General features: G+C 37.0%; 1 protein-coding gene across 1 annotated transcript; it reads right to left on the bottom strand.

The window, feature by feature from the left end:
• Positions 1-485: 485 nt before the first annotated feature.
• LOC131053407 (uncharacterized) lies at positions 486-26,373 on the bottom strand. The gene is made up of 5 exons (XM_057988016.2): positions 26,192-26,373; positions 25,984-26,063; positions 1,548-1,626; positions 1,218-1,457; positions 486-1,106 (listed from the first exon to the last, which is right to left on the bottom strand). Exons 1-5 carry the CDS (start codon positions 26,252-26,254, stop codon positions 681-683), a joined length of 888 nt encoding a protein of 295 aa, XP_057843999.2. The 5' UTR covers positions 26,255-26,373; the 3' UTR covers positions 486-680.
• Between the last annotated feature and the right edge of the window lie 632 nt (positions 26,374-27,005).

Raw genomic sequence — 27,005 nt, 5'->3', positions numbered from 1 at the left:
AACTGGAGGCAAAGAATATTGCTAAATTGGAAATTTAAAAAAAAAACACTGTTTGATTCCATGCAAGATAAACGCCAGCTTTTTCGCTGCAGCCTTACTACTAGTTCATCTTGTTGCCATCTAATTCTATTTTAAGGATCATATTCAAGACTGATATTAGAAGAAGATCACCAACATTGACCATCTAAGTAATACCTATTTAACACAAGAAGCATCCAGGCTTGCTGTCATTTCAGCCAATTGAAACACAACAGTTTTGCATTATGAGTGCAGAATCTGTGTAGAGCATATTTACAGGCTATTTGAATTGGCTGGCTTTCAGCTAGTGTACATCAATTCCTAAATTGAACACACAACCGTCCTCCTTCACAACTAGTCTCAGAGAATCTTTGCCTTTATTCTATAATTGTTTGACAGTTAAACTTCAATAATGAGTTTTCGAGAGCAACTGTGAGATTGTTAAAACACTTTAACAAAATTGAAAATAACGAAAAACACAGCCACAAATAATATTTCATTAATAGGCTTTACATATCAAATTTCGGGTCGTTCAGGCACTTTGCCAAACATGAACTCAAGTAAAATAACAGTACTGTTCTATTTCAGGAAAACAAAAACTATTACTTCCCCTCCAATCCACAATGAAGGTAAGTTTATTGCCACTCGCTGCACCCTGTTCCTCAGAAATAGAGTTTTTGGATAATCTTTGCAAAAGCTGAGAAAGCTATACATAGCATAAGAAATTCAGAAATCCGAATTCCTCGAAATGAATCCAGGGGAAAACCCAGATCCCACCATATGTGACGAAGTCCATTACCTATATGATAGCAAAATGCTAATAAAGTAAAATTGAACAAGCTTAGAGTCAATTTTGGAAAATCGACAGCAAATGAAGATAGGTATAGACTAGGATAAGTAAGGCTTAATGGACCTATTTGCAAGACAAAAAGGAGACCAGACAAAAGTACAGCAGTTAAGAACCCTCCGGAGATTCTATTGAAAATTGAATAGGTTGAAGTAAGTTGTGGCTCGTAAATACTAAGATGAGGTGATAATGGACGATTAATGTTCTTTTTGGGGTTTACCACACTTTGCATTGGGGCATCCTGCAAGAAAATATAAGTTAAAAAAATTAGAGAAGACTGCCTTTTTATCATAATAAAGTAATCGTGACAAATTGACAATATTAATTTATCATGGCAACTACTCTTAATTACCTCAACTGTTCCACTGACAGTGGAAAACCCAGCAATTCTTCCCACAGCATTTACAGCCTGCCTTTGCATATTACTAAAATAAGAAGGAATTATTACAGCACCATTTACAACACTCCTACCAATATATGATTCTGCAGCTCCTTTCATCTTTCCTGTAAGAAGTGCACCAGTTCGACTAGCCAAATACTGCTGTTCATTTGTTTCAACCCAAACATGGCTATTTGGAGATTTTCCAGGAACCTGCAGGGTAGAGTTATATTCCCCCTTAACATCATCTCAAAGTTTTGCAACATTATGAAATTTCAAATAGAATGTAAACTGAAAACTTACATTTCCTTCTGTTGCTCCATTGTGTGACTTAGTTTTAACAAGATCCATTCCAACGATATCACTTCCAGATGCCTTTGAACTGAAGGAAACTGAATGAGTACACTTAATCATGAATATTATGCTAATCACATGAAACTCAAAAAAGTTGTCTCAAAATAATAGCATCAACGCATAAGGCATTGATAAGGTGGGGTATGACTAATGGCAAAGTGGTGAGAATTCAGTTCAGTTTGACAGTTGTTCAAAATTCATGTTTTATGCAAGCTGTGAAATACATCTAAATTTGTGACATGAAATAGACAACAGGTGATACTTAAGACATTCAACACCAGATTTAAAAAATACATCCATTCCATGTGAAATGCAAAGTCTAGGAGCAGTTAGCAAAATAAAAAAATATGATAGAAGAGCGAAAAGGGCATGCATCTCTCAGGACCAGCATGGTGATGAAACCTAATGGTTAATGTCCAAGGATGCTCAAAATTATTTTAGATCCATTCCAGAAAAAGGCAGCTGCCGCTTGATTCTTGTACATTAATGCTATCCAAAACATGCAAACAAAAATGCTTGAATGTAATTTCCATGTTGCCTTAATGATTATCAACCTCCTACTCATCCATCTAGGCATATTTGGTATCACATCCATCACTGCACCAACAATTCCATTGGCATATGATATTGCAGATGCTAGTTCTTCTAAGTCATTGAACAAAAAAGGAATATAATGGTGCTTTGATATTTGTTTGTTCGTTTACATTGCATGTTTAACATGATTTGTAGACTAATCAAGTAGATCTGTCACTTATTGTTTGTGGACTGTCCTTTCTTAAATTCCTGAGCTTCGCACGGATTTTGGAATTGAAAGAAGATCATTATCTGATTGAAGCTTCTGTAGCTGTGGATTGGCTAGAAGGTGTCTTGTTAATATTTATTGGAGTAAAATATATCTATATAAAGTTGAATATGTAAAGATAAGATCTCATTCCTTTATAATTTAATACCACAAGGCAAATTACTGTTTAAAGCTGAAACAGAGGATGATGTTGCTTTATTAAAGCATTTGTGAATTAGCTGCACAAATTTATTGGTTTATACCTCATGCCTCTTTCAATATCTAGTTTTTTAGTTTTACCTAGATGTGAAGTATCTATTGCTTGTCATGAATCTTATTTTTTCGAGGGTCACAAAGGGCCCCCTCAAACATCAGTTTTTCACATCTGTCTTTGCAGTCTTTAACCAAAATCCACTTTCATTTAATGATATGGACCACAGAAGTTTTCAATCTCCCAAATATATATGGCCTGACACTTGTGTTTGAAATGATGTGCATATTAAAGTCATACAGTCTAGACACAAAATTAGCCAACCCAATTGAAAACTGAGCTTTTGGATGTATTTGCCTTGAACTTGAAACTAGTTTTTGTATTTTCCTTGGAATGTGCAAGATTATTTTTTGAATAAGGCAATGCCCTAAATTTGGGGCTTGAAAGCTTGTGATTTGAATGCAGTCAATCGATAACTTGATCATGATGAGTGGGTCAAGCTTCAACAACTCAAACTGGATTCTGTTGAGACTGATGTGGATGAGAAGGTCGAAGAGAAGGTATATTCATTATATGTTTATTCATTTTATGTTTTGAATATGATTTATATGCATGGTTGAGTAAGGAGCATGTTAATGTTTATTCCAAAGATGAAAAACTCTTCATCAGCAATAAATCTTTTGGCCCAAAATTTTAAAAAAATCATCACTCAGCAAAAAATCAAGAAAAAATCGGCAATAAACCAGCAAATTTATCGAACATTTGAAAATATATAATTTCTTAAAAAACACACATATAAACTAAATTTATATAACATAATAACATTTTTTTTTTTTCGATCGGTAATATAATAACATATTACACCTAATAAGAATATACCTAATAAATTTATCGAATTAATTTAACCATTATTTTAAGATCTTAAATTTAAATTTGTTATAATTAAATCTTAGTTTTTTTATAAAAATTGAATATAAGTAAAATAATATTTTAACTTTTTATTGACATCAAAGTCAATATTTAAATTAAAAAAATACAAATTTAAGAAACATATTTTTTTATAGAATTAAAAAAACAAAACAGAAAATAACTTTAAAAAAACATGTTCATTCAATACCAATACAAAAACGTTAAAAAAAACCTTAAAAGAATCTAAAATCTTCGCCCAGGAGTCGTTGCTCGTGTGTTTAGGGAAAAAGGAAAAAAATCCTACCGTCGGAGTCGTCGCCGAAAAATACTCCCTTATTTAGAAAAACGAAAGCGTATTTTATTTTTCCCGTGCGTTTTAAGGGTTGTGTCAAAAAAAGTTAATTCACATTTTTTTAACGCGATTTTTAAAGTTCAACTCTCAATTTTATCACGATTTTTTTCCTATGTAAGTTGGGATTTTTAACAAAAAATTGTCTGCGATTTTTCGGCCGATTAAATCAATGGGACAAATGACTCCGGATTAATCGCGATTTTAACAATTTTTGGCCAATTTTTTCATCTGTGGTTTATTCATTTACATATAATTGTCATTTGTCTTGTTTGTTTAAAGGTTTTTGAAATGTGACCCATGTATATATTAGTGCTGGAATATATATTTCCAACTTTAATAAGCACAAATCAAATTAATCAAAAAATATAGTTTTAAAAGGCAAATGTTTTGTAATCAGGAACCCTAAAAGTTAGTAATTTTTCTTTCCTTTTCAACTGTAATTTGAGCAGGCATCAAGAATAAAAATGACCCGTCACCAGAAAATGAAGACTGATGAAACTCACGTGGAGGTAGTGACTTGACTTAGATGTTTCTGGATTTTTCTTTATTAAATCCTCAATGAATTAGAATATGTACATGGGGGATATTGAATGTTCTCATTTTTGTTCATTAAATAATTATTATTTAATCTATTCAGTTTTCCTCTGTTACACTTCTCATCTAGGCTTTTGCTTAAAGACATGTTGAAATTTTTTAATTGCTTTTGTATATAATAAACTTGTAGAAGCTGCTTTTACAACATAATGGACTTGAAGTGGCATTTAGCCTTCTGCTTCCTCTATTGATCTTTGCTTGCCTCTCTCTTGTAGCTGGAATGATGCAGGGACATCTTTTATAAGTAACTCAAAATGCCAAAAGTTTAGGAGGTCAAATGTAATCTTCAAACAACAGTAAAGGGCAACAGTGGGAGGATGGCAGTAATTCAGTGATGATATCTGCTGCATAAATGTTTAGCTTATGGATGTTGAAATAAATTTTTATAAATATTTAGGAGAAAAATGATAAAATTTATAGCAGAATGCTACAATTCAAAACTATGGTACTTGCAGCAATATAAATAGAATCACGTACTAGAAAACAAAACATAATATGAAGAGAACAATAGCTTTTATTCAACATGGTAGTGTACGCCATACAGCACAATGTAAGGCATCTCTGATGTTCAATTTATTGATTGGTTGACCAGGTGGTTGTTGGTTAAGACACAATAGTCAATTGTTCATAACCCCCAAAAGTTCAATTGTATGCTAAGATTGCAATAAGTTCCAACAATTGACTCCAAGGTTCCGATTATGCAATGGATGTGACTCAGTTGGCTTGATGTGATATGTTGGTAATCCAAGGGGACTTACGTTTGGATCGTTCTTTCACTTCTTTGCTGTGGCTTGGAACTTCATCATTGGATATAGCAATTCTGTGATGCTTCTTCAAATGAACTAAATTGGAATGGACTGAAATTAAAGGGGAAAGGGTTAGAAGGATCTAGATCTACTCCTACGGGCAGCGATATCAATAGATAATGCTCTAATGGATGAATTCCAAATAAACCAAGTTCTGTTTTGCCAAGATTAACTACAACTCCACAATAACTGGTGCAATCTTCCAAGTATGTTGAAGGATTTTCACATTGAGAAAGTGCATTTGAATACCCAAAATGACGCAATCCAAACAAAAATCCAAAATTGAACTTCGCACAAATTTAGTGGCTCGGGCTAACTTTACACTGCAACTTATAATCAACAAGATGCAAAAAGTATGAACCATGGAAATTCATCAAACACCATTACATTCTCCATTGAAATCAAAGCACTACTCTACTTCTACTCTAAGTGAGGAAGGTGAAAAGTGAGGAAGGTGAAAGCATGCAAGTTTTGAAAAAATGTTTCATTGTTATTATCTCAAAAACTTATAGCAACAATTTCATGCAAATCTCCTTGCTTACAAATGAAGGGGTCACCCCCTTATATAGGCCTCAAGCCTAGATTACATGCAAACCCTAATTAGGGTGTGACCTGTTAATGTTAATAGCTATGGTTGGACTCCTTCAGGGCCGACATAGTAAATATAAATGTGTAATTGGCCTATCGGCCTTACACATTTATCTTGTTCGACTAATATACATTGCCAATCTTCATATTGAACCGGTTTTGTTAACTAAAGATAACTAAAGCATGTTTGTAATCAACCGATGATTAAGAAATGTCTTTTAGCATTGAATCGGTTCTTAATAAACATGTGATGATAGAGCTGACTTTCTAAGAAGACGTGTTGGTTGGCACCACCTTTTGTATGGGTATATAGATCCATTCTTTCTCTCCTTCAAAGCATCGAATCATCCATACATCAAGCAGATCGGATATATCTTTTCCTACAGCAGTCCAATAAGCAGCAGTTCGTGTTCTTCCATAGCAAGATCGATTTCATTCTCCAGCAGCGTGTTCTCATCAGCAAAGGACATTGATTGATATAAAAGCAAGATAAATTAAGAAGAGATCATTATACAGCAGTCCTCAATCCTACTGCAGTCCGAATTGTTCATTGCAGTTTAGGGTGAATTCATTTTGTCACATTGCTTCAAAGTGTGAAGCAACTCATTGTAAAGACACTTGTCATATTATTGAAAGTAATTGAGACTCTTTGTTGCTGGGTTTTTCACCTTCAAGAGGAAGGTTTTCCCAGGGTATATTTTGTGCAATTGTGTTTGAATTATTATCTATCTAATCTGATCACTAAATTTAACATGACCCAGAAGATTCCACACACATGATGCAACAAGGTGAGAATAAACATTAATGACCCATTATGCCGATTATCGATTAATTACATTCCTACCAAAAATGGTGTCTATTGTGCATTAAATGCACCACTTCTTTCAAATTCGCCCAATGTGCATTGAATGCACCATTACTTCTAGGAATATGGTAGCCACCAGCATTAAGTATGCCACTACTCAGTCAAGATGTCCACTAGCAATAAATGCACCATCATGTTGCCATGCACTCAATAGATTCTCGCTATGCAAATGGACCTCGCCATCATAGGAACTTTTATAATTTTCCAAGTTGTGCTTCATTAATACAAAAAAAATTCTTTGCATGTCGCCAACTCATCCTTTACAAGAATCTTTCCATTCCGAGCTCACAAAAGACATTTTGGAAGATTTTCTTGCCTTGGACAAATTTTAACAATCTTTTGCACTTCTAAAGGATTATTGAATGCTTGGAAATTTTGGAGAGAGAAAATCTTTCCAAAGAATTTTTTTGTCCTAAAGGAAATTTTTTGTGCACACTTCATCTTGTAGGGAGATTTTTCAATCAACTGATCACTTCCTCCACGACAGAGGAATCTTATCAACCTGAGTCCTAGAGAGAGAAAATTCTCACTTAGCCAATTTTCTTTGTTCCTTGAAACTCTTCACCTTGGGCGCATTTCTTCCTTGAGGAAGGAATTTTTTTTTGAAATTTTCCTCCCAAATCATGTTTATGTATTTTCTAATTGACCAAGAGTGCATTTGCTAGGAAGTGGAGGAATTCTGAAAAATTAGACTTTTCTTCCTTGATGTCATTTTGGCACCCATTCCTTTCCTAGAGCACATTTTCTCCATGGTGAAGGAATTTTGATGTGGAGGAAAAATTCCTCCTTAAACTCATTTTGGTGCCCAATCTTGACCTTGATTCTACTTTACCCCTGAGGAAGGAATTTCTTCAATCCTTAGCCAAATTTCACATTTTCTAGGAATTATGTCCTGAAGGAAGGAATTTCCAACACTTAGTCAATTTTTCACTTTCCTAGAATTCTGTCTCGAAGGAAGGAATTTCCAACACAATCAATTTTTCATTTTTTCCAAGAATTTCTTCATCTTGGGTGTAATTCTCTCCTCTGAGAAGAAAATTTTGAATTTCTTCCTTAACCATGGATTCCTTTATCAATTCTATCCTTTAGGAAATTCCATCTTGGAGGAAATCCTTCCTTGTACATTCTAGTGCTCTACCTCCAGTTCGGCGTCATTTTCATGAGTTGTAGGAATTTTTCCTAAGGAAGAAAATTCCTACTTGACTCCCATTCTACGCCCCTCTTCAACCTGGTGGCATCTATGGAGGCGAAAATTTGCACACCGTATTTACAAGGTGGGGCCTGTTGTGACGTCTTCACACATCGCCCCATTACAAATGGGGACACCCACTTTTCGCTTTTTAGAGTGGGCAATTTTGCATTTCCCGTGCCCGAGTCTCGAACTTTTGATCATGCCTAGTGCCATCTAGGGTTTTTGAAGTGCTAGGATCAAGTTGCAAAAGATGATATTTTTAATGATCCTAAGTTTTGTCTAAGTGTAGACATATTGAGCGTTAACGTGTTTTTAAACACGCGCATCAGTTATTTTAAAGTGCCAAGATATTCGTAGACCTTTTGGAGTTGTTTTCTCGCTCCAAAGGTATTATTTAAATTGGTTTCGCGCTTTATTCCAATATTTTCCTAGCGTTTCGCTCATATTTTTGGAAAATTAGTCCAAGTCCAGTTAAATTTAAAGTCGCTAAGTGATTTTGAGTGGTTAAAATGATAAAATTCTAAGGAAAATCCATATTCCAAGGGTTAAAGGGTCAAAATCCATGCTAGAGGTGATTTTCCCCTCACATTCCAGACTACCCAACCCATTCCCCCACTCAAAATCCACACTACACATGGGTTTCCCCTGAAATCCATACTGGCTACTAATTTCCCCTACTGTTTATCCACACTTGGGTCGAATTTCCCCTAGAAGTGCTAAAATTTAGCTAAGTGTCAGGATTTGTCCAGACTGCCAGCGAATTTCCCCTGGGAGTGCGGACTAGAGTGCAAGGATAATTCCATGCCTGGGTCGATTTTCCACCAAGATTTTTGTGACAACTAAGTGAGGATTTTTGTCCGGATTTTTATCCAGACAGGGATCGATTTTCCCTTGAGTATTTTTGTCCGGATTTTTATCCAGACAGGGATCGATTTTCCACTGGGAACATTATGAAGAGTTTTGAGTCCGGATTTTTATCCAGACTGAGGTCGAATTTCCACCAGGGAGGTATTTTTTCCAAGTTAAGTGAGTTTTGAGTGTGGATTTCTGTCCAAACACACATCGAATTTCCCCTGGGGGGTGATTTTTGCAAAATGAGTGCATTTTTGTCTGGATTTTTGTCCAAATTCATATCGATTTTCCCCTAGGAAGGTTTTTATGTGCATTTTGATGAAATTGAGCATGGATTTCTATCCAAGCATAGGTCGAATTTCTCCTATGGGGCAAATTTTGACACTTAAGTGATTTTTCAATCCCAACCTATAGCGATTTTCCCCTGGAGGTCTATTTTTGGATTTAAATTGTAATATTTTAATAAAAGCCCCATTTTGATTGCTTTTAAACAGAGTTACCCGGGGACACGTCCCCAACCTGAAAACCCCTGTCCCCGTCTCGGGGACGTTTCGAGGACTTGGGGATGGCCAAGGGACGTTTCCCCCTATCCCCAAATTGCCCTTTTTTTGAGGGGACGTCCGTACGTCCCAGGGACGGCTGGGACGTCCCCAATCCGTCCCGGGGATGACCAGACGTCCCCCATTCTAAGGCCCTTAAAAATATTAAAAAAATTGTATTTTTAATTTTTTATTTAAATTTTCTAATAGAGGCCCCTTATTAATTCAAATTGTTATTAAAAATTAAAAAAAATAAAAGATAAACATTAATTAAATTTTAAATTTATTAATTTAATTCATTATTTTGACAATGAAACTATATGGCAGCAGTGTAGCCTTTGGGCATTTTGACACAGAGATTAGAAAATCTCCAAACTTGGCGAGTCAATAGAAAAATAACACCCAACGCCTTTAATAAAAAATAAGTTTTTTTGGCCTCGCGAGGCGCTGCCCCTCGACCCCGCCCTGTATCGCGACAGGGAGCGCGCAAGGGGCGATGCCCCCAAACCCCCGTTGACAAATATGGGGAGAAACTACGTCAATAGAAGTAGGGAAAATTTAACCTCTGAGTCTATTGATATGCATATTGACAATGTGAATGAATTGAAATTCTGATTTATGAATGCATAATTGCATATTGTTTATTGAGTATCAACAATGTTGTATGTTCAGAATTTACATTCTAAAATGTTTTCAACTTTTCATAGTATCATACACATGCTATATCCATGTTTTATTGTTTTCATATGAATATAATGTATGTATGCATGCTTAATCCATGTTTTCATATGGACATTTAGAATTTTGAAATTTTCCTATATATTTTAAATTTTTCCTATATTTTATATAGCCATCCCCCGCCGTCCCCAAATTTGGCAAAAAATTTGCCGTCCCGGAAACACGTCCCGCTGTCCCCGTCCTGAAAACTCGGGGTAACTTTGCTTTTAAATAATTATTAAATGATTATTTAAAATTTAAAAGCAAATTTAATAACTTGCAATAATTATTAAATGTTTGAACCTTCTAGAAGCAAGTTAGGGTTTCACCAAGCAAGTATTTATACAAGTGTTTTATCTCACATTGCTTGTGTGGTGAAAGTGAGAGGTGAAAGCAAGTATATGAGAGGAGACTTAGCATTATTTTATTATTATTTTTGCCAAGGGTCTCCATGAAAGCGATTTTTCTCCAAGTTGGGTAAATTTTAGCAAGTGATTGAAGTGAAGTGTTGGGTTGACGATTTTTTCCTCCATTTTTTCCAGCTTGGCTGTTCTAACCTCCATTGTTGCAGATCCGAGCTGCCATGGAAGACATTTTCAGAATTTTGGAATGGTGCCATAGTTGGGAAAATTTCGATTTTTATTTGGGAGTGCTTTGTGTCGTTGTTTGGGGTGATTTTCTTCATGCTTGGTGGCTGCCATTATTTTCAGACCTTGCTGGGCGCCATTGCTGGGAGTGATATGACCTCCATTGTTGGCTGGGAACACATTTTCAGAATTATTCTTCATTGCTCAGCTCATCCACACTAAGGCGATTTTGGTTAAGGGCTGTTTGAAGGAGTTTTCAGTGCATTTTCAAGGGCTGCCATTGTTGTTACAGTCTGAAACTCCATAGTTGCAGGTTGTCTTCAGACTGATTTTCATTTCCAGCCACTTGCCAACTTGGAAAATTTCACTTGGGAGTTATTTCTTATTAGTTTTTTGGGCATTTGGTGGAGCTTCCATTGCTGATCTAAGTCTGAGACTCCATTTTCAGATTTGTCTTCAGACTTAGATATTTTTTACCAGCCCTTTGTTTGTGCCCAGATTTGACAAACTTCACTTTGGGAAGGTGAAATTCATCAAATACAGGTGTTTCCTATGACTGCGACAAGTTTAAACGACTGATTTATTGAAGTCGCAGTTTGTCTTCAGACATTGGGCAGCCATTGTTGGACCTTGGAAGGGTGTTTTCAGACTTTATGAACTAAAAATCAGACTTTTCCACACCCTTTCCCAAGCATTTTCAGAATTGCGGTATACTTCCGGGCACTAATTTTTGACATTTTTCTGAGTATACCGAGTTGTCTTCAGACTGAAACTTCATTTCCAGCCACATAGTTGTGCCCAGATGTGACCATTTCTGAGTTTTGAAGGTCAAAATAATTCAAATGCAAGCATGTGACATGGCTGTGACCACTTCCAGCCATTGATATTCATCATTTTTAGTGTGTCTTCAGACTTTTTGGAGCCATTTTCAGACTTTCAGAGGGAGTATTCAGACTTAAGAATCAGAAAATCAGACTTCAATACACCATTTTCTGAGTATTTTCAGACATTGGAGGGTGTATTCAGACTTTGTCCTCAGAAAATCAGACTTTTATTACAACTTTGATATAAAAAATCAATCACTTTCTGAGTGTTTTCAGACCTCCAAGTGATATTTCCAGACCTGGACATTCATTTTTGGGCTCCAAATACTTGATTTTCTGAGTTTACATGGGTGTCTTCAGACTTAGCAATTATGATCAAACTTATCCTAAGTCTGAAAATCGGTTTTTCTTAAGGAAAATCTTCCAGACTTTAATCCGAACCTTCATATTTTCCAGAATTGGTGTTACAATTTTCTAAGATTACCTATCACATGTTGGGACAAATGTCAGGAACAAAGTCCTGATGGTGTCCGGATTTCCACTCCATGGAATGGTGATCCAGTCAACACAAGATTTTCAAGGACAATGAGTCCGGATGAGGGTCGGATTTCCACTACAGGGTGGAATTACAAAGGAAGGAAGTTGTCCAGATAGGCATCAAATTTCCACCAAGTGAAGAATGGACAAGGATAATGCGGATGGTTTTGAGGAATGATCAGTCCATATGCGGATGGATTTCCCACCAAGGTTGAAATCAAGTTTATCACATGGGTGTTTGATTCAACGCTTGTTTGTTTTGCAGGACTGTTACGAGGAAAGGAAGTATGATGATCAAGGCTTGAGGTGAAGGAGGATGCACGCAATGAGGATAAGGAAGATCAATACTTCAAAGATTGGATGGGGATTTCACGATAGAGATTCCAGAAGGTGAAGGTGAGGACTAGATCGATCATGAAGAAGACTTCACTTTGATGGTGAACAAATGAAGGAAAGCAAGTTCAAGAAATGAACACAAAGGATTTTACATCAAGAAATCCAGAACTACATCAAGGAATTCCAACATCAAAGAGCGCCAAGGAAGGAAATATTTCAAGATTCCAAGATTGGGAAATTTTCCAAACATAAGGAGGGAACAATTCATGGAATTCCTTAACATAAGGATGGAATGCAAAGTATCATAAGGGATTCCAAACATTGTGAAAATGAAGAATGTACAAGGCAAATTGGTTAAGTGTATAAGGCAAGTTGAGGTGGCATCCTAGTCACCATTCGTTCAATCAAAGGGTACCAAGTCAACATTCAATTCAAGGAGGGAATAGGTGACACATGGCGCTGCATCAACTATTATTTATCTTACCTACCCTCGTTTCTTATTGGCCAATGTAATGGTGGTTGTACAAACCTGTTGATGTGTATTTTGTACACGACCAGACACAGAATAAAATACCTAAAGGTACCTTATCCTCTCTTGAATAAAGCTCCCGAATGCTGAAGATATCGCAAAAGGATCAATCGGAGAAGCTTCAAGGTTCATGTTATGTAGGATCTCTACTCGTGGATAAGCTCTTTGTGGTATGATGTGATTTTGCTGGAATCACAAGGGGACTTACACTTGACGACCTAAACGTCTGATTTGTTGGAATCACAAAGTTTCACTAGTCTAGATTTTGAAAAAAAAGGAAAAAGGACGAGGGCGAGGAAAGGATCTAATTCTGACACTAAGAATGTAGAGCAATGAATGATCTTTGATGAAATTCTAACTAAGTCTTGTTTTGACATCCCAGGACCATCTCCACAAGATTAGTGTGATCTTCGGAGGAAAGCTTTATGATGTTCAGATCCTCAATACAGGCATAGACACCATCAGGCTGATGCATGTCAATGAAGAAGCGACAATTGAAGTTAAGCTCAAGCTGAATGATTCCAGTTGACTACACAAGGCAAGTCTGCAATCAACAAACTGCTAGTAGTATGGATATACAAATTTCACCATCAATCAAACACATTTCTTCCACTCATCTAATAACATGAAATCAAATCTGAGAAGTATAAAAACCATGCAAATTGTTGAATCGACCCATAGATTTCACCATTTCTTCAATGAAGTTTTACAAGTCTTTTACAACAACATCTTGGCAACAATCTTTGCCTTCTCTTTCTATTCTACTCTAATTGCTATACTATTAACTGACTTATTCACTATTTCTAACTATTCACCTTCTAACTCCTGACTAACTATTCTCTGACTATTAGCCTTTACAAATGAGGAGCTAGGGCTTATATAGTGCCCTCAATACAATTCAATGGCTAAGATCAATCGAGATCGATGGCCGAGATTTTACAATGAAAACCCTAATTAGGGTTTGGTACAACAAACTCAATTCTGGCCAATGAAATAATTGCATTATTTGGACAAATGTCTTCTTTGGAATATTCGACCAATGGATAGCCGAGGTATAGGTACATCGAAGTTAGTGTCATCTTTGATGAGTCAGGTACATTGAATTTGGACATGTTCAAGTGGACCAACCCGACCGGAGGAGTGATGACTGGGATGCCACCTTGTCTTTCCTTCAAATGTTTGACTGGAAGAGGTCGTCCCTGATGATGCTAGACCGGAGAAGGCCGTCCTTGTTGATGCTAGATTGGAGAAGGTCGTCCTTGTTGATGCTAGACTAGAGAAGGTCGTCCTTGTCCTGGCCTGGTCTTCTTTCATCTGCCAAAACAAACCAAAAGATGATTAAGGACACATGATAAATTCATTTCAACATAACATTTTCAACTTAAATCATCAACAAAAAGATATTAACATGAAACTTGCCCAAGATTTTCTCCACGAACAGACCCTATAAGAATTTCGCCTAGGACCCTTTGGAAGGGCCAGGAGCGAATTTTGCATTCCTAGCTCATTTAGACCTCCTTTCAACATTACCTCACAATTAGCTCCTCGCCTGGCCCCAACAAGGTGAAAAATTGCAGTTTCAAAGGATTTCGCCCTGGACCCTTTGGAAGGGTCAGGAGCGAAATTCCTTCTTTAGGCTTTATTTTACACTTCCTTTACTTCAATTCACCCTACAAGGCAAGAATATCTCACCCCAGCCTCAACCATGCCATAGGTATCAACATTTTAGCTTCACTCAAGGGAAAAATGATTGATTTGGAGAATTTCGCCCTGGACCCTTTGGAAGGGTCAGGAGCGAATTTCTCTCTTTGTTTGTTTTCCTTCACTTCAACTCATCTTGCAAGGCTTAAACAACCTCTCTCCAGTCTTTTCATGCCTTAGGAATCAAAATCTTGTCTTGACACAAAGAGGAAATAGTGACTTTGATGAATTTCGCTCTGGACCCTTTGGAAGGGTCAGGAGCGAAATTCACTTTTTGCTTGCCTATTCACACTAAATTTCACTTTCTTCACTTCACTTCATCTGGAATCCCCCATATTGAACCCACTTCTCAACTTGGCAACATTGGTTCAATCTTCACAAGGCCCAAAAAGGAGAATTCGCTCAAGAAACTAGCCAGGGACAGGACCTATCCAGAATTTCGCTCTGGACCCTTTGGAAGGGTCAGGAGCGAATTTCTTGGTTTGGGCTAATTTCCATCATTTTCAACACCAATTAACTTCAAAAGGCAAGAACATGTCTCCTCGCACCCATCCAAGCCATGAAAACCTAACGTTTGACTAGACTTGCAAGGAAAATAGGTGGTTTCAAGATTTTCGCTCTGGACCCTTTGGAAGGGTCAGGAGCGAAAATCACTTTTTGTTCCTTCAAGTTTGATAATAATTGGCAATTTGGAGTCATTCCTAAGGCCTTCTTTAATCATGATCCACACTAGATTTGGCATGAAACTAAGGGAAAAGATAGGTTTTGCACAATTTCGCCCTGGACCCTCTGGAAGGGTCAGGAGCAAATTTCCCTTTCTAGCCCAAAATCATAATTTTTTGAGACAACAATCAATTCAAGGGCACTCTCAAGGGCATCCCTCACCTTGGTCTAGGCTTGGCTTGGTACAAATTTTGGAGAAAATGATGGGTTTTAGGATTTTCGCTCTGGACCCTTTGGAAGGGTCAGGAGCGAAAATCTTGTTTTAGGCTTATTCCTCCATTATTTCAACTTGAATCCACCTTAAAAGGCAAGAAAACACTTATCCTCACCCATCCAAGCTACAAAAACCCAAGTTTGACTTGACTTTGCTAGGAAAATAAGGGATTTTAGGAATTTCGCTCTGGACCCTTTGGAAGGGTCAGGTGCGAAATTCACCTCCTTGGCTAAAATCCTTCATTTTTTCAATCCCACTCTTCCTTACAAGATACATTTCATCATTTTTCATCCAAGGAACAAGGATTGCAGCCTAAGCAAGGTCAAAAAACTAGGTTTACAAGGAATTTCGCTCTGGACCCTTTGGAAGAGTTAGGAGCGAAATTCCCTCTCTAGGCTTGAAATTTCATCTTTTGTTGCTTTCCATCATTCCTCAAGGCAAGAATATGTTTATCCTTCCTCCAACATGCCTTGGACACTAAGAACTTGGTCTAACAAGGAAGACAATGAGGTCCATGAAGATTTTCGCTCTGGACCCTTTGGAAGGGTCAGGAGTGAAAATCATGATTTGAGCTTGATTCTCCATTTCTCCAACTCCAAACGACCTCAACAAGCAAACTTAGATCATTCTCCACCTAAGGAACAAGGATTGGATCCCAAACAAAGTAGCAAAAGAGGTTTATAGTGAATTTCGCTCTGGACCCTTTGGAAGGGTTAGGAGCGAAATTCCTAATCTTGGCCAAAATCCTTCACATTTCTACATTCCATCACCTCAAAAGGTAGAGACATGTTATTTCCTTCCCAAATTCGCCCATGGAACAAGGTTGGTATCCAAAACAAGGGAGCAAATGAGGCTTATGAAGAATTTCGCTCTGGACCCTTTGGAAGGGTTAGGAGTGAAATTCCAATTTTTTGACAAGATCCTCACTTTTCAAAACACTTCTCAAGGCAAGAACACATCAAGACTCACACAGAATGCCTAATAAACCAACGCCCATCCAAAACAAGGAAGGAAAATGAGGGTTATAAGGATTTTCGCTCTGGACCCTTTGGAAGGGTCAGGAGCGAAATTCCTCTCCCAGCTAGAATCCATCATCCCAAGGTCTAAAATCTCTTCTCCAAGGCAAAGTTGCATCAAACCTTCTCAATTATGCCTCAAAAGTCTACAAACTTGGTCAAGCTAAGGAGAAAAATAGAGGAAATATGAATTTCGCTCTGAACCCTTTGGAAGGGTTAGGAGCGAAATTCACCTTAGGCCATGATCCTGACTTCATTTTTTCGCATTTCTTCATTCAAACAAGTGCTTTTGCCTTCATTCAAGCCTAGGAATGCATTAGTTCTAGGTTTTGGTCAAAGCAGAATGTCTTATGGAGAATTTCGCTCTGGACCCTTTGGAAGGGTCAAGAGCGAAATTTGACATTTTGAACTCTCCGTCAGGATCATTTTATGGAATATAACATTCAAGTATAAGTGACTTATACTTTAAGTTATATTCCATATATACTTTCAAGATGTTTGAGAGTGGTTTTGGAGCTCCCGGAGTTATATTGCAAAATCTAGTTTTTGGAGGATTCTTCAGTTTTCCAGACTTAGTCAAATTTCACGATCAGAACATTCCAGACTTAGCCAAATTTCAGGATCAGGGCATTCCAGACTTAGCCAAATTTCAGGGTCAGGGCATTCCAGACCAGAGTTCCGTGAATCGCGGCGAGTCACGCGAGTCATGCGAGTCAGCGGGCCGGGTGACCCCTGCCGAGTCACGGTGACCCTGACCTGGGCTTGGACGGGTCAGAGGGCGTGACTCACCTGACTCGCCGAGTTCGAGGGTCGTGACCCGACTGGAGTCACTTAATAAAGTGCAGTAAAAAAAAATTAAAAAAAATAACATTTTTTAATGACTTTTTTCGCCATTTCCCTTTCTTATAACACCGGACGCCTTCAGAAAATAATAAAAGTATTTTTGGCCTCGCGGGGCGCTGCCCCTCGACCCCGCCCTGTATCGCGAAAGGGAACGCGCAAGGGGCGCTGCCCCTTGACCCCAAGTTGGGGGCGCTGCCCCTAAACCCCCATTGAAAAATATAGGGGGAAACCGCGCCGATAGAAGTAGGGAAAATCTAACCTCTGACTCTGATTAGGCTCCATATAACAACACAACTTAGAAATCTTGGTAATTGGTATTTAGATTTAGTATTTCAAATTTCCTATAGTCTCATTTGAAAATGTAATTCTTATACTGTAATACTGTCATACATCTTTTCAAAACTAGTTTTTCAAGTACTATATGTATATGTATAACTATATCAGCACCACCACCCCGCCACCCCCCCGTCGCCGTCCCCCTGCCGTCCCCAAACTTAGGCCCTTGGTCCCCCTGTCCCGGAAACACGTCCCCTCGTCCCCAACACCTATGGCTACTCAGACTGGCACATCACAGGCAGAGACTATGGCTACTCAGTCATCCAGGACCTACCTTAGACGCCTTTCTAGGAGGCAGATAGACGAGGCTGAGCCAGAGCCTAAGCCATAGACTTGTTTTTGTTTACACTTTACAGTTACATATATGTTTGGGAACATTTGAAGTCATGGATTTTATATACATTGGACAACATTTATAACTCTATATATCTATGTTTTCTAATTCCTTTAGCTACAATTTACATTTCTACGCATGTGATGGATGTATGTTTATGTATGTGATCAAATTAGTTTCTATTTGATGATGTTATAGTGTCTTTAAGCTTAATTCAATAATGGGTGTATGAAACAAGTTTTAAATCGTTAAAAAACTCTAAATTTCAAGGGTTTTCTTATTTTGCCGAGTCGTTGCCGAGTCCGAGCCGAGTCACGAGTCGAGTCAGCCTTGCCGAGTCAGAGCCGAGTCCGAGTCTGGGAACTTTGTTCCAGACTTCATCACTCACCAACTCGACCTAACTCAGACCTTCAAGGATGATACTCACTCACCAAGCAAGACACAATTAGCAACAAGAGCAAAACCAGGCCCTAAGGAAGACTCTTAAAGAAACCCTAATTCTAGGGCCCCAAAGACTCACCTCGCTCAAGCAAAAGCCTACCATCCTATTGATCCCCTGTCGACACTCAAAATGCAAAGGCTAACAAACGAACCCTAAACACCTAGAAGGCGAACCCCAGAAAGCAAAAAAAAGTAAGGGTCCCCATTTGCAATGGGGCGATGTGTGAATACGTCACAACAAAACCCTAATTAGGGTTTTATCTTGTAATCTTGGCCGTTGATCTTAGATCAATTTGGGCCATTCATTTCTTTTGAGGCTCTATATAAACCTCATTGTCTCTCATTTGTAAGGGAGAGTTTATGTAGAATTGTTGGTATATGCTACAGCTATTTGAATCCTAATCATTGTTCAATTGTTGGTGATTTTGCTCTTCAAATGTTGTATTTGCATTCATGGTTCTCAATTCCTCCAAGTTAGATTAGAATTTAGATTAGAATTTATTTTCATGTATGTTAGATTGAGTGGAAGATTTGTTGAATTTATTTGTGTGGAATCCTTAATCCATACCACTAGCCTCTTGTCGTTGGTAAGTGCGCCTTGTGTGGTCAACTGGAACTTGAGTAAGCATAACTTCAACTATTACTCGTCCGTTGACAAGCATCAACTTGGATGGTGTCTACGTTTGATGGTAATAGTCTGAAAATCATTAAGTATACCTTAGATGATTGCACTAAGCTTGTGTCAATACCTGATTGTGAGACCTTGCTTGGTTTGATTCCATTAAATCCATTCATCATTTCCTACATTCCTAGGTTTAGAATAGATTTCCTGAACCCTATTCTTTTTCCCCCTTTTTTAGTAAGAAGTAAATCCAGAGCCATATTAATAAATCCTAAGTTATCGGCATCCTTAACTTGATCCATGATAAGATTGAGCATTCATGTACAACGTAAGTCCCCTTGTGATTCCAGCATTATCACATCAAACCATTGAACTTATCCACACGTCAAGACCTGACATTTCGTAACCTTGGAGTTGTCTCATTTGATCGCGAAGCATAGCATATGAGAGACTTTGTTCAAGAGAGGATAAGATACCTTGGTATTTTTTATTCTGTGTTCGCATGTGCATAAAAAACACATCAACAGGGCCCTTGTAAATACACTATGAAGGGGTGCAAATTTTCGCCCACATAGCCATTTTGCTTCAACCTTGGGCACTGAAACCACCATGTGCAGGAATCTTTGTCTTGGAGGACAATTCCTGCATCCCTTTATTCTGGCTCACCATTCTTACCTATGCACAATTTGCGTGTTGTGGAGGAATTTGGGTTTGGGAGGAAAATTCCTCCACAACCCCTATTTGGAGCTCTCCACCTCTGCTTGGATGCTAAAACCATGTTGTGGAGGAATTTAGGTTTGGGAGGAAAATTCCTCCAAAACCCCAATTTGGAGCTCTCCACCTCTGCCTAGGCACTAAAACCATGTTGTGGAGGATTTTTTGGATTTCCAAAGAATTCCTCCTTGCCCTCCATTTAGTGCCCCTTTCCAGATTTGGATGCGTATTTTGTCATAGCAAAGATATTTTTTCCCGACATAGCCATTTTTCATCTTTCCAGATCGGGATACCATTTTTGGAATGAAGTGAATATCTCCTGCCTTAAAAGATTTTTTGTTCTTTTTCCACTTCAAGGAGTTACAGATAGCCATTTTTTATCAACCGTCTGCCTTTTCAACTTTCCGAATTTAAACAAATATTTAGGAAGGCTCTATCTTTAGTGTTGGGACCACTGCCTGTGATAGAGCTACCAAAAATAGACTTACTAAAAATAGTAAGTACTTCAAAATGTCAAAAATAGGGCAAACCGAGATAGGATGACACTCACTAAAAATAGAAACTGCTAAAAATAGTAAGTTTGATTTTTTGTAAAATAAAGACAATCCGGGAGGTAGTGAAATTCCCTAGAAATAGGAGCTTTATAAAAATAGAAAGTTGCTCAAAATTCGCTCAAATTTCACTGGTAGCTTCCTTGAAGCGTCCTGAATTCATTGCAACGTTCAGTTTTTCCAAAGCCCTACAGAAAAGACCTCAAATCTAAGTTTGAAGGGCAAAACCCTAAAATAAACCAAACGAGTTCCAAACTTAGCCAAATTTTGTAGACATCAAGTTTCCATAGTCCATAATTGTATGGTGAATGTGAGCTTTTGGATTTGATTGTGTGTGCTTTTTTGTTATCCAAATTTGCTCAAATGACTTGCAAACTTGGTCAAATTCACCCACAACACTTGCAAACCAAGGAGACTGAAGAGACCGATGTGAAAAGACCCAAAGAACCAACCAAAAGACCAAGAGGACCTAAAAAGTAGGGGGTCCCCATTTGCAATGGGGCGATGTGTGAAAATGTCACAAGAAGTAGTCAATCTACTACCTAAGCTGACAACACAAAGATTAACAAAACAGTAAAGTTGGAACCAAAACATTTGTTTTATTCATATGCTGATTACAATACTTAATGATATTATCACTAACTATTATGTGTATTTCAAAATAAATATGCAATTGCTATCATATCCAGGATTTTGGATGTGGATTTAATGTGTTAGTTGTGCAAGGCAATGCTCATGAGAGATGTCTTTTTATGAACCTCCACTCATAAAAATGAGTCTTAAAAGATTTAACTTGATTTTTTTTTTGTTTGGTAATGGGTCGAAGCCGAATTACTTTTGACTGGAGCTATGAACTAGTGAGGCCACATTTTTGAGGGGCCTCATCCTCATATTTGTTCTGCATTAACACCCTTATATCTCCTTGTGTCGTCCCGTCTTCCACGCCCAGGTATCACCTTATCTCTCCATTGCTTGTGTGTGGGACACATGGGGTTCGACAAGACTCGAACCCAAGACCTCCCATGTAGGAGGCTCGCAGCTAACCGCTGCATTGTGAGGTCATCCCCAAAGATTACTTGATATTAATACATAATTTTGAAAAAAAAGAAAAGATTACATTTTTTTTTTTATAAGTAATGGGCCGAAGCTAATAAGGTATACATATCCTTACCCCTTTGTGGGATTTGAACTTGTGACCTCTATTTCAAGAGCACAAGTTCTCCACCACCAAGCCAACTCAAGTTGTATAAAAAAGATTACATATTAACTTCTGTTTGTGTTTTAAATTACATGGTCCTATAATTTATGTAACAATTTTCCTGCTGTTAGGGTCATGATGAGCTTGATGCTGCTAGTCTCCGTGAGCATGAAGAATTCACAAAAGTGAAAAATATAGTAAAGATAGAAATTGGAAAATATAGATTGAGATGGTACTTCTCACCATTTCCAGTAGAGTACAATGATTGTGAGAAGCTGTATTTCTGTGAATTTTGCCTCAGTTTCATGAAGCGAAAAGAGCAACTTCAAAGGCATATGGTAAGCTCATTACTACACTGGTTTCTAATTTTGTATCATTTCAAACTTTAAAAATGATATGTTTCTCTTTCATAACTACGATAAAAAATGATTTAGCACTCTGCATGAGTTATTTGTCTCACAAAAATCTGAAGTTTATTTCTGAGATCAGGATTTTGCCATTATGGACGATCTTTAGTTAGAATTTGAGTCTATCTCCTTGTGTGAACTGAATTGTATAGTTCTATCAGTCACTAGATTGCATCTATGCTGCTGCTTTTCTCTTTTTGACTTTTTCTTTATGAAGGTCAAGATGGGGCCCTGCATAGTTCGGGTTATCATTTTGTCTGTCTCTAAATGTTAGCATCAGATTGCTAATCTGCTGCAGGCCTTGTTAATGTTTACAGTGACTGTTATTTTACTCTATTTATTTAAAATAGGGTAAGGATCTGTACAAGAAAGATGCCCACACTTTAGAGATTTGAATAATGCAATCAGCCTTCATAGAATAGAAATAATTTACAATAGTTCTTTCATTTTTGTAAGGGCTTTTATTAGCCGGTAGGCTTTTATTGTGAGCACCCAAGACCAAAAGTTGCTGGATTATTTGTCTCATTCTACCAAAAGTAAACCAGTAGCGTAGTGAAAAATAAAAACTAAAGCATTCAAGTCCAGGTGGGCACGAGGTGGTGAAAGATTTGATCTTTTAGCTATTGGATCAACAGGTATGATCATCTACAAAAGATGCCCTTGTGCCCATGTTGAATGTGCTTATCCCTATGCACATCCTACTATTTTTCTTTATAAGCTTATTAGCTTAGTCTTAACCATAGTAGAGCCCATAGTTTCATACTTCTTCTGCACAGCAGCAACTGGAACCTTTACTGAGAAGTTTAAGTGCAGTAGAGTGCCCTTTGTGTCTGTGGGAAGGATCGATGGAGGCAACCTTGCCTATTTTCTAGGGTCTTTTAATGCAAGTATTACTGTACATGATCCTTGGTACCCTTGCAGTCACAGCTACGACACTGATCATATTTTTAAATGCTTGGAACGGAGTCCTGTATAAATACCATTGCTTTGTTTTGATTTCCTTTTTCTTTTAACTCTCTTATGTATTTTATTTTGGTTTTGGATGTACCTATTGTTAGTTTTAGCAATCAGATTAGCAGTATAGAACAGAAAATCAGAATGCAAAGTAAATCATACGCATAACACACATGTACCCAGGGAAAAACTCCCTCTTGGAGGTGAAAAACCCAGCAACAACTATCTCAGATTGTATTATATTAACCATACAGCAGATTTACAATATAGCCTTCTAGGGCACAAGCACAACTTATCTGAGATATAACAATTTGAAGAATCAAATCCCTGTAGCTCAATTTGGCAGCCCAGATTTGAGTTTGCTGTCTTTGTATGAAGTTTACTCAGCCTTGCAAGATGTTCACTCAGTCTTGATAGGGTTGTCTGGGCTGTAACTCTACTTCGCTTGCTGAAGATTGTAGATCAGAACACAAGGGCAGATCGCTGACTAGTAGTTTGTTCACAGCTGGAAGGAGTTCACTAACCTCTAGATCATGTTCGCTGATCTTCCAATCAAGTTCGCTAACTTCTAATACTGATTCGCCATCCTTTAGATATGGTCGCTGTCTTCTAAATGAGATTCGCTGATCACTGAAGATAATTCGCTGATTACAGAAGGCAATTCGCTACTTGACGAAGATAGAGGATATTCGTTGAATGTGTCTTGTGACCTCAAGTCACTTCCTTTATATACATGCCTTTAACCCTTATGCCTAGGTCGGCCTTGGTGCCAAATTAAAAATTCAATTGGCAAATTACATAGAACCTACCCCAAGTTACAAGTTACATATTCAAAAGGTCCTGACCTATTGAATTACAAGTTACACAATGAATAGGTCTTGCCCCATAACCATTATAGGTTACATAAGTTGAGCGCCCAAATAGGGCCTGCCCTTAACATTCACAAGTTACATTGATATCTATTTGGGCCCAGTCCAATTACAAGCTATCCAAGTTGGGGCTCAGCCCTAAACATTAATCAATTATATCCCGAGTCACCAGGTTCGGCCGAATTTCATCCTTGAAGTTCGAAATTCGCCGAACTTTAAAACATGCAATAAAAATCGTTGAAATTTGAATTTTTTTTTTTTGCCTTATTCTTCTGTTAATATTTTTTAAACACATCTTCACTCTGTCGTGAGTCGCGGCCTGCAGGAGAAGTCGCTGGAGAAGTACTCGCGGACCCGTGATAATTGCAGCCTGCAGGAGAAGTTCGCCTGCAATTTTTGCCTGCCGTTTTTGCCACCATTTGTGCCCTGGCATATGTTTCCTATGGTTTATATTTTATAAATATGTCATCTTTTTGTAACGATTTCAAATCTATTTATCAATGCTAAACTATTTAGGCAATTTTATAGATATATTACATATATTTATTAAAACAATTTAAAAATTACATATGGCGAATTTAATTCAAATTTTATACATTTCAAATTTTTCCCTCATCGAACTTCGAATTCGAATTCGAACCTGGTGACGTAGATTATATCAATACAATTAATTTTAAGGCCAAGGGCCACATTAAAATCAATTACGCTAGGGATTCGACCTAGCTGCATTTCAACACCTATGCTTTGTTGCTGATTAATGGAATTAAGGACCTTTTTTGAGATGCAAACAGCAAGAGCAAGTGTTTTTCAGAATTTTGTTTGTGTTTACCCCGAAACAATTCCTGCAATGGAAGCTGGCAAGAATGATGCTATTGTACATGTTTCAAAAAAGCCCCGAGCAAGTCATTTTACGGACATAAAAGCATTTTTTTCAATTCCATACCTTGTAGAAGCCAGGGATTATTATGTGAGAAGTGTGACAGAGTGGGGGCTAATTATAATAAGCTGAGTACAGGAAGCCCAAACATTGTGATGAGTAGTACTCCACCCAATACTAAGTGCTACTAGATTTTAACTGAACAGCAGATGTGTTTGAGGATTTATCTTTACCAATCAGAAGGAATTGAGAAATCAACTGAGGGAAACTAAATTGCCCGTAAGTCCATCCTTCTGGAAGACACTAAGAACAAGTTGAGAGATTTTGATTAAACTCTACAAATCATAATATCATTGCTTTTTTTTTTAATGTTAGGGTTTGCTAGAGTGGCAACGGGTTGATGTCGTGAGAGGCTAATGCCTCTAGGCAATCACATTTTTGGGATTGAATTAGAGATAAATTGTTGCAGGGTTTGTGAATTTGATGCTCTGGTTTTAAAATACCAGTAAAATTTTGCCTTTTATGTTAGTTTGGGGGCTTAGTTGTTAAAACTCTATAATCAAAAACCTTAATTACAATCTTCATCATAAGATCCAAAGACAACACCGATAGAAACCCCATGCAGTTAATCATTACAGATAATAAGATTGCCAATTGGCAAGGTATAACGAAGGATATTAAAATTAAAAGTTGCCAGCAATTATCTGCCTTGAACAAATTGGCTGCGAGTAGAAATATAAACAAAATAAATCATCATGCACTTATGCCTATCACAGCAAACAGAAAGGTCATACTGGCACCAATGGGTGCACTTAAAATCCTAGATATTTATTAAATCACACGGGATACAACTAAATCCATGAAGTTAACAGTTTTAAGTTATTCCCTGTCACCTCAAAATTGATTAAAATTCGTATAACAGAATCCCAAGCATACAGATTTTTCACAAAAAAGTGGGATTAGAATATAGTTTCCATCAATATTTTTTACATCCCAGATGATTTGGACAAACCCTCTTGCTAAGTGGCAGAGATGAGACTCTTGGGTTTTTACAGATCACGGGCTTGAAATATTTTCCTTACAATTAGGTAGATCGCCTAACGCAACCACATTATAACTCCTAAAATTATTTATCTACAGTCTAGATTTGATGTCAACCTCCCTAGTAACCGTAGTTTGGGTTACTATATAAGCTCTAAGCCTCTATAACCTAATAAAAACGTTTTATATTTACAGAATCATAAAAGGCCTACTACATATGCTCTCGTCCACCAATTTAATATTAATAATTTGTTTTCCGAGATAATTTCGCCATTTTGAAACAGTTTATTTACGAGATTTTTTCGCTAGCAATAAATCAACCAACCTGAAGACCCTTGCAGCAGCTGTCCACCCCTGAACAAGCGGGACGTCTCCACACAAGGCTCCATTTCTCTGTGCAGCAAACTGTGATTCCAGCAAACATATACACAATGCATATACAGCTATGAATTTCGAGGGTTTTACATTTCGCTTGAAAACCACCAAAAAAAAAACATAATAAATTTGGACGAATGATAAGAATATTTGAAGACCTGGGACAAACCAAATGTGAATTGTTTGGTCTCAGATCTCCTGAAAATGCGTGCTAACGCCATTCTCCGCACTCCTTTGACAAGCAATCGAAAAATATGAGCGAGAAAATTAGAAAGAAATGAAATGAAGGGTTTCAGAGATACTGATGCAGAGGAATCTCATAACTAAGTGCGTCATGTGCACATGTATATTCAACAATAAAAAATAAAAAATAAAATTGAGAGTTTTTTTTTTTTAATTTTATGTTTGTTAAGTTTTTTTTATTGATAATATAAAATACATGAAAAATAATATCATGTTAAGTTCATATTATAATTTCTTATATTTAAAACTTAAAATATTTTTATGTTTAAATTTTTTAGATCTATCATATAAATAAAATATAATATATAATCTTTTATTTATTATATAAGTAAAATCATTTTTAATTAATAAAATAATCAATAATCTTAAAATAACATGCAAATTTTTAAACCAAAAAATATTTTTATATTACTTAAATAATATATAGATATGTAAATAATATTAATTTCATATATGAGACCAATATTAGCAATATTACTTAGGTATATAATCTTTCAATCTCTATTTCTCCGTTCCCCTCTTCCTTTATTCTTCCATGTCTCTCTCACTCAAATTTTTATTTTTATTGATAAAATATTTAAAAATATAATGATACATGAAAATAATACAATGTTAAATCCACATTACAAATTTCTTATATTAATTTTATTTTTTTTATTATTTTTAAAGATTTTTTAGATTTATTATATAAATAAAATATTTTTTAACTAAATAAATTAATCTTTAAAT

The sequence above is a fragment of the Cryptomeria japonica genome, chromosome 10 (genome assembly GCF_030272615.1).
Source record: "Cryptomeria japonica chromosome 10, Sugi_1.0, whole genome shotgun sequence".
NCBI classification, from domain to species: domain Eukaryota; kingdom Viridiplantae; phylum Streptophyta; class Pinopsida; order Cupressales; family Cupressaceae; genus Cryptomeria; species Cryptomeria japonica.
This window is presented reverse-complemented; position numbering and strand designations above follow the sequence as displayed.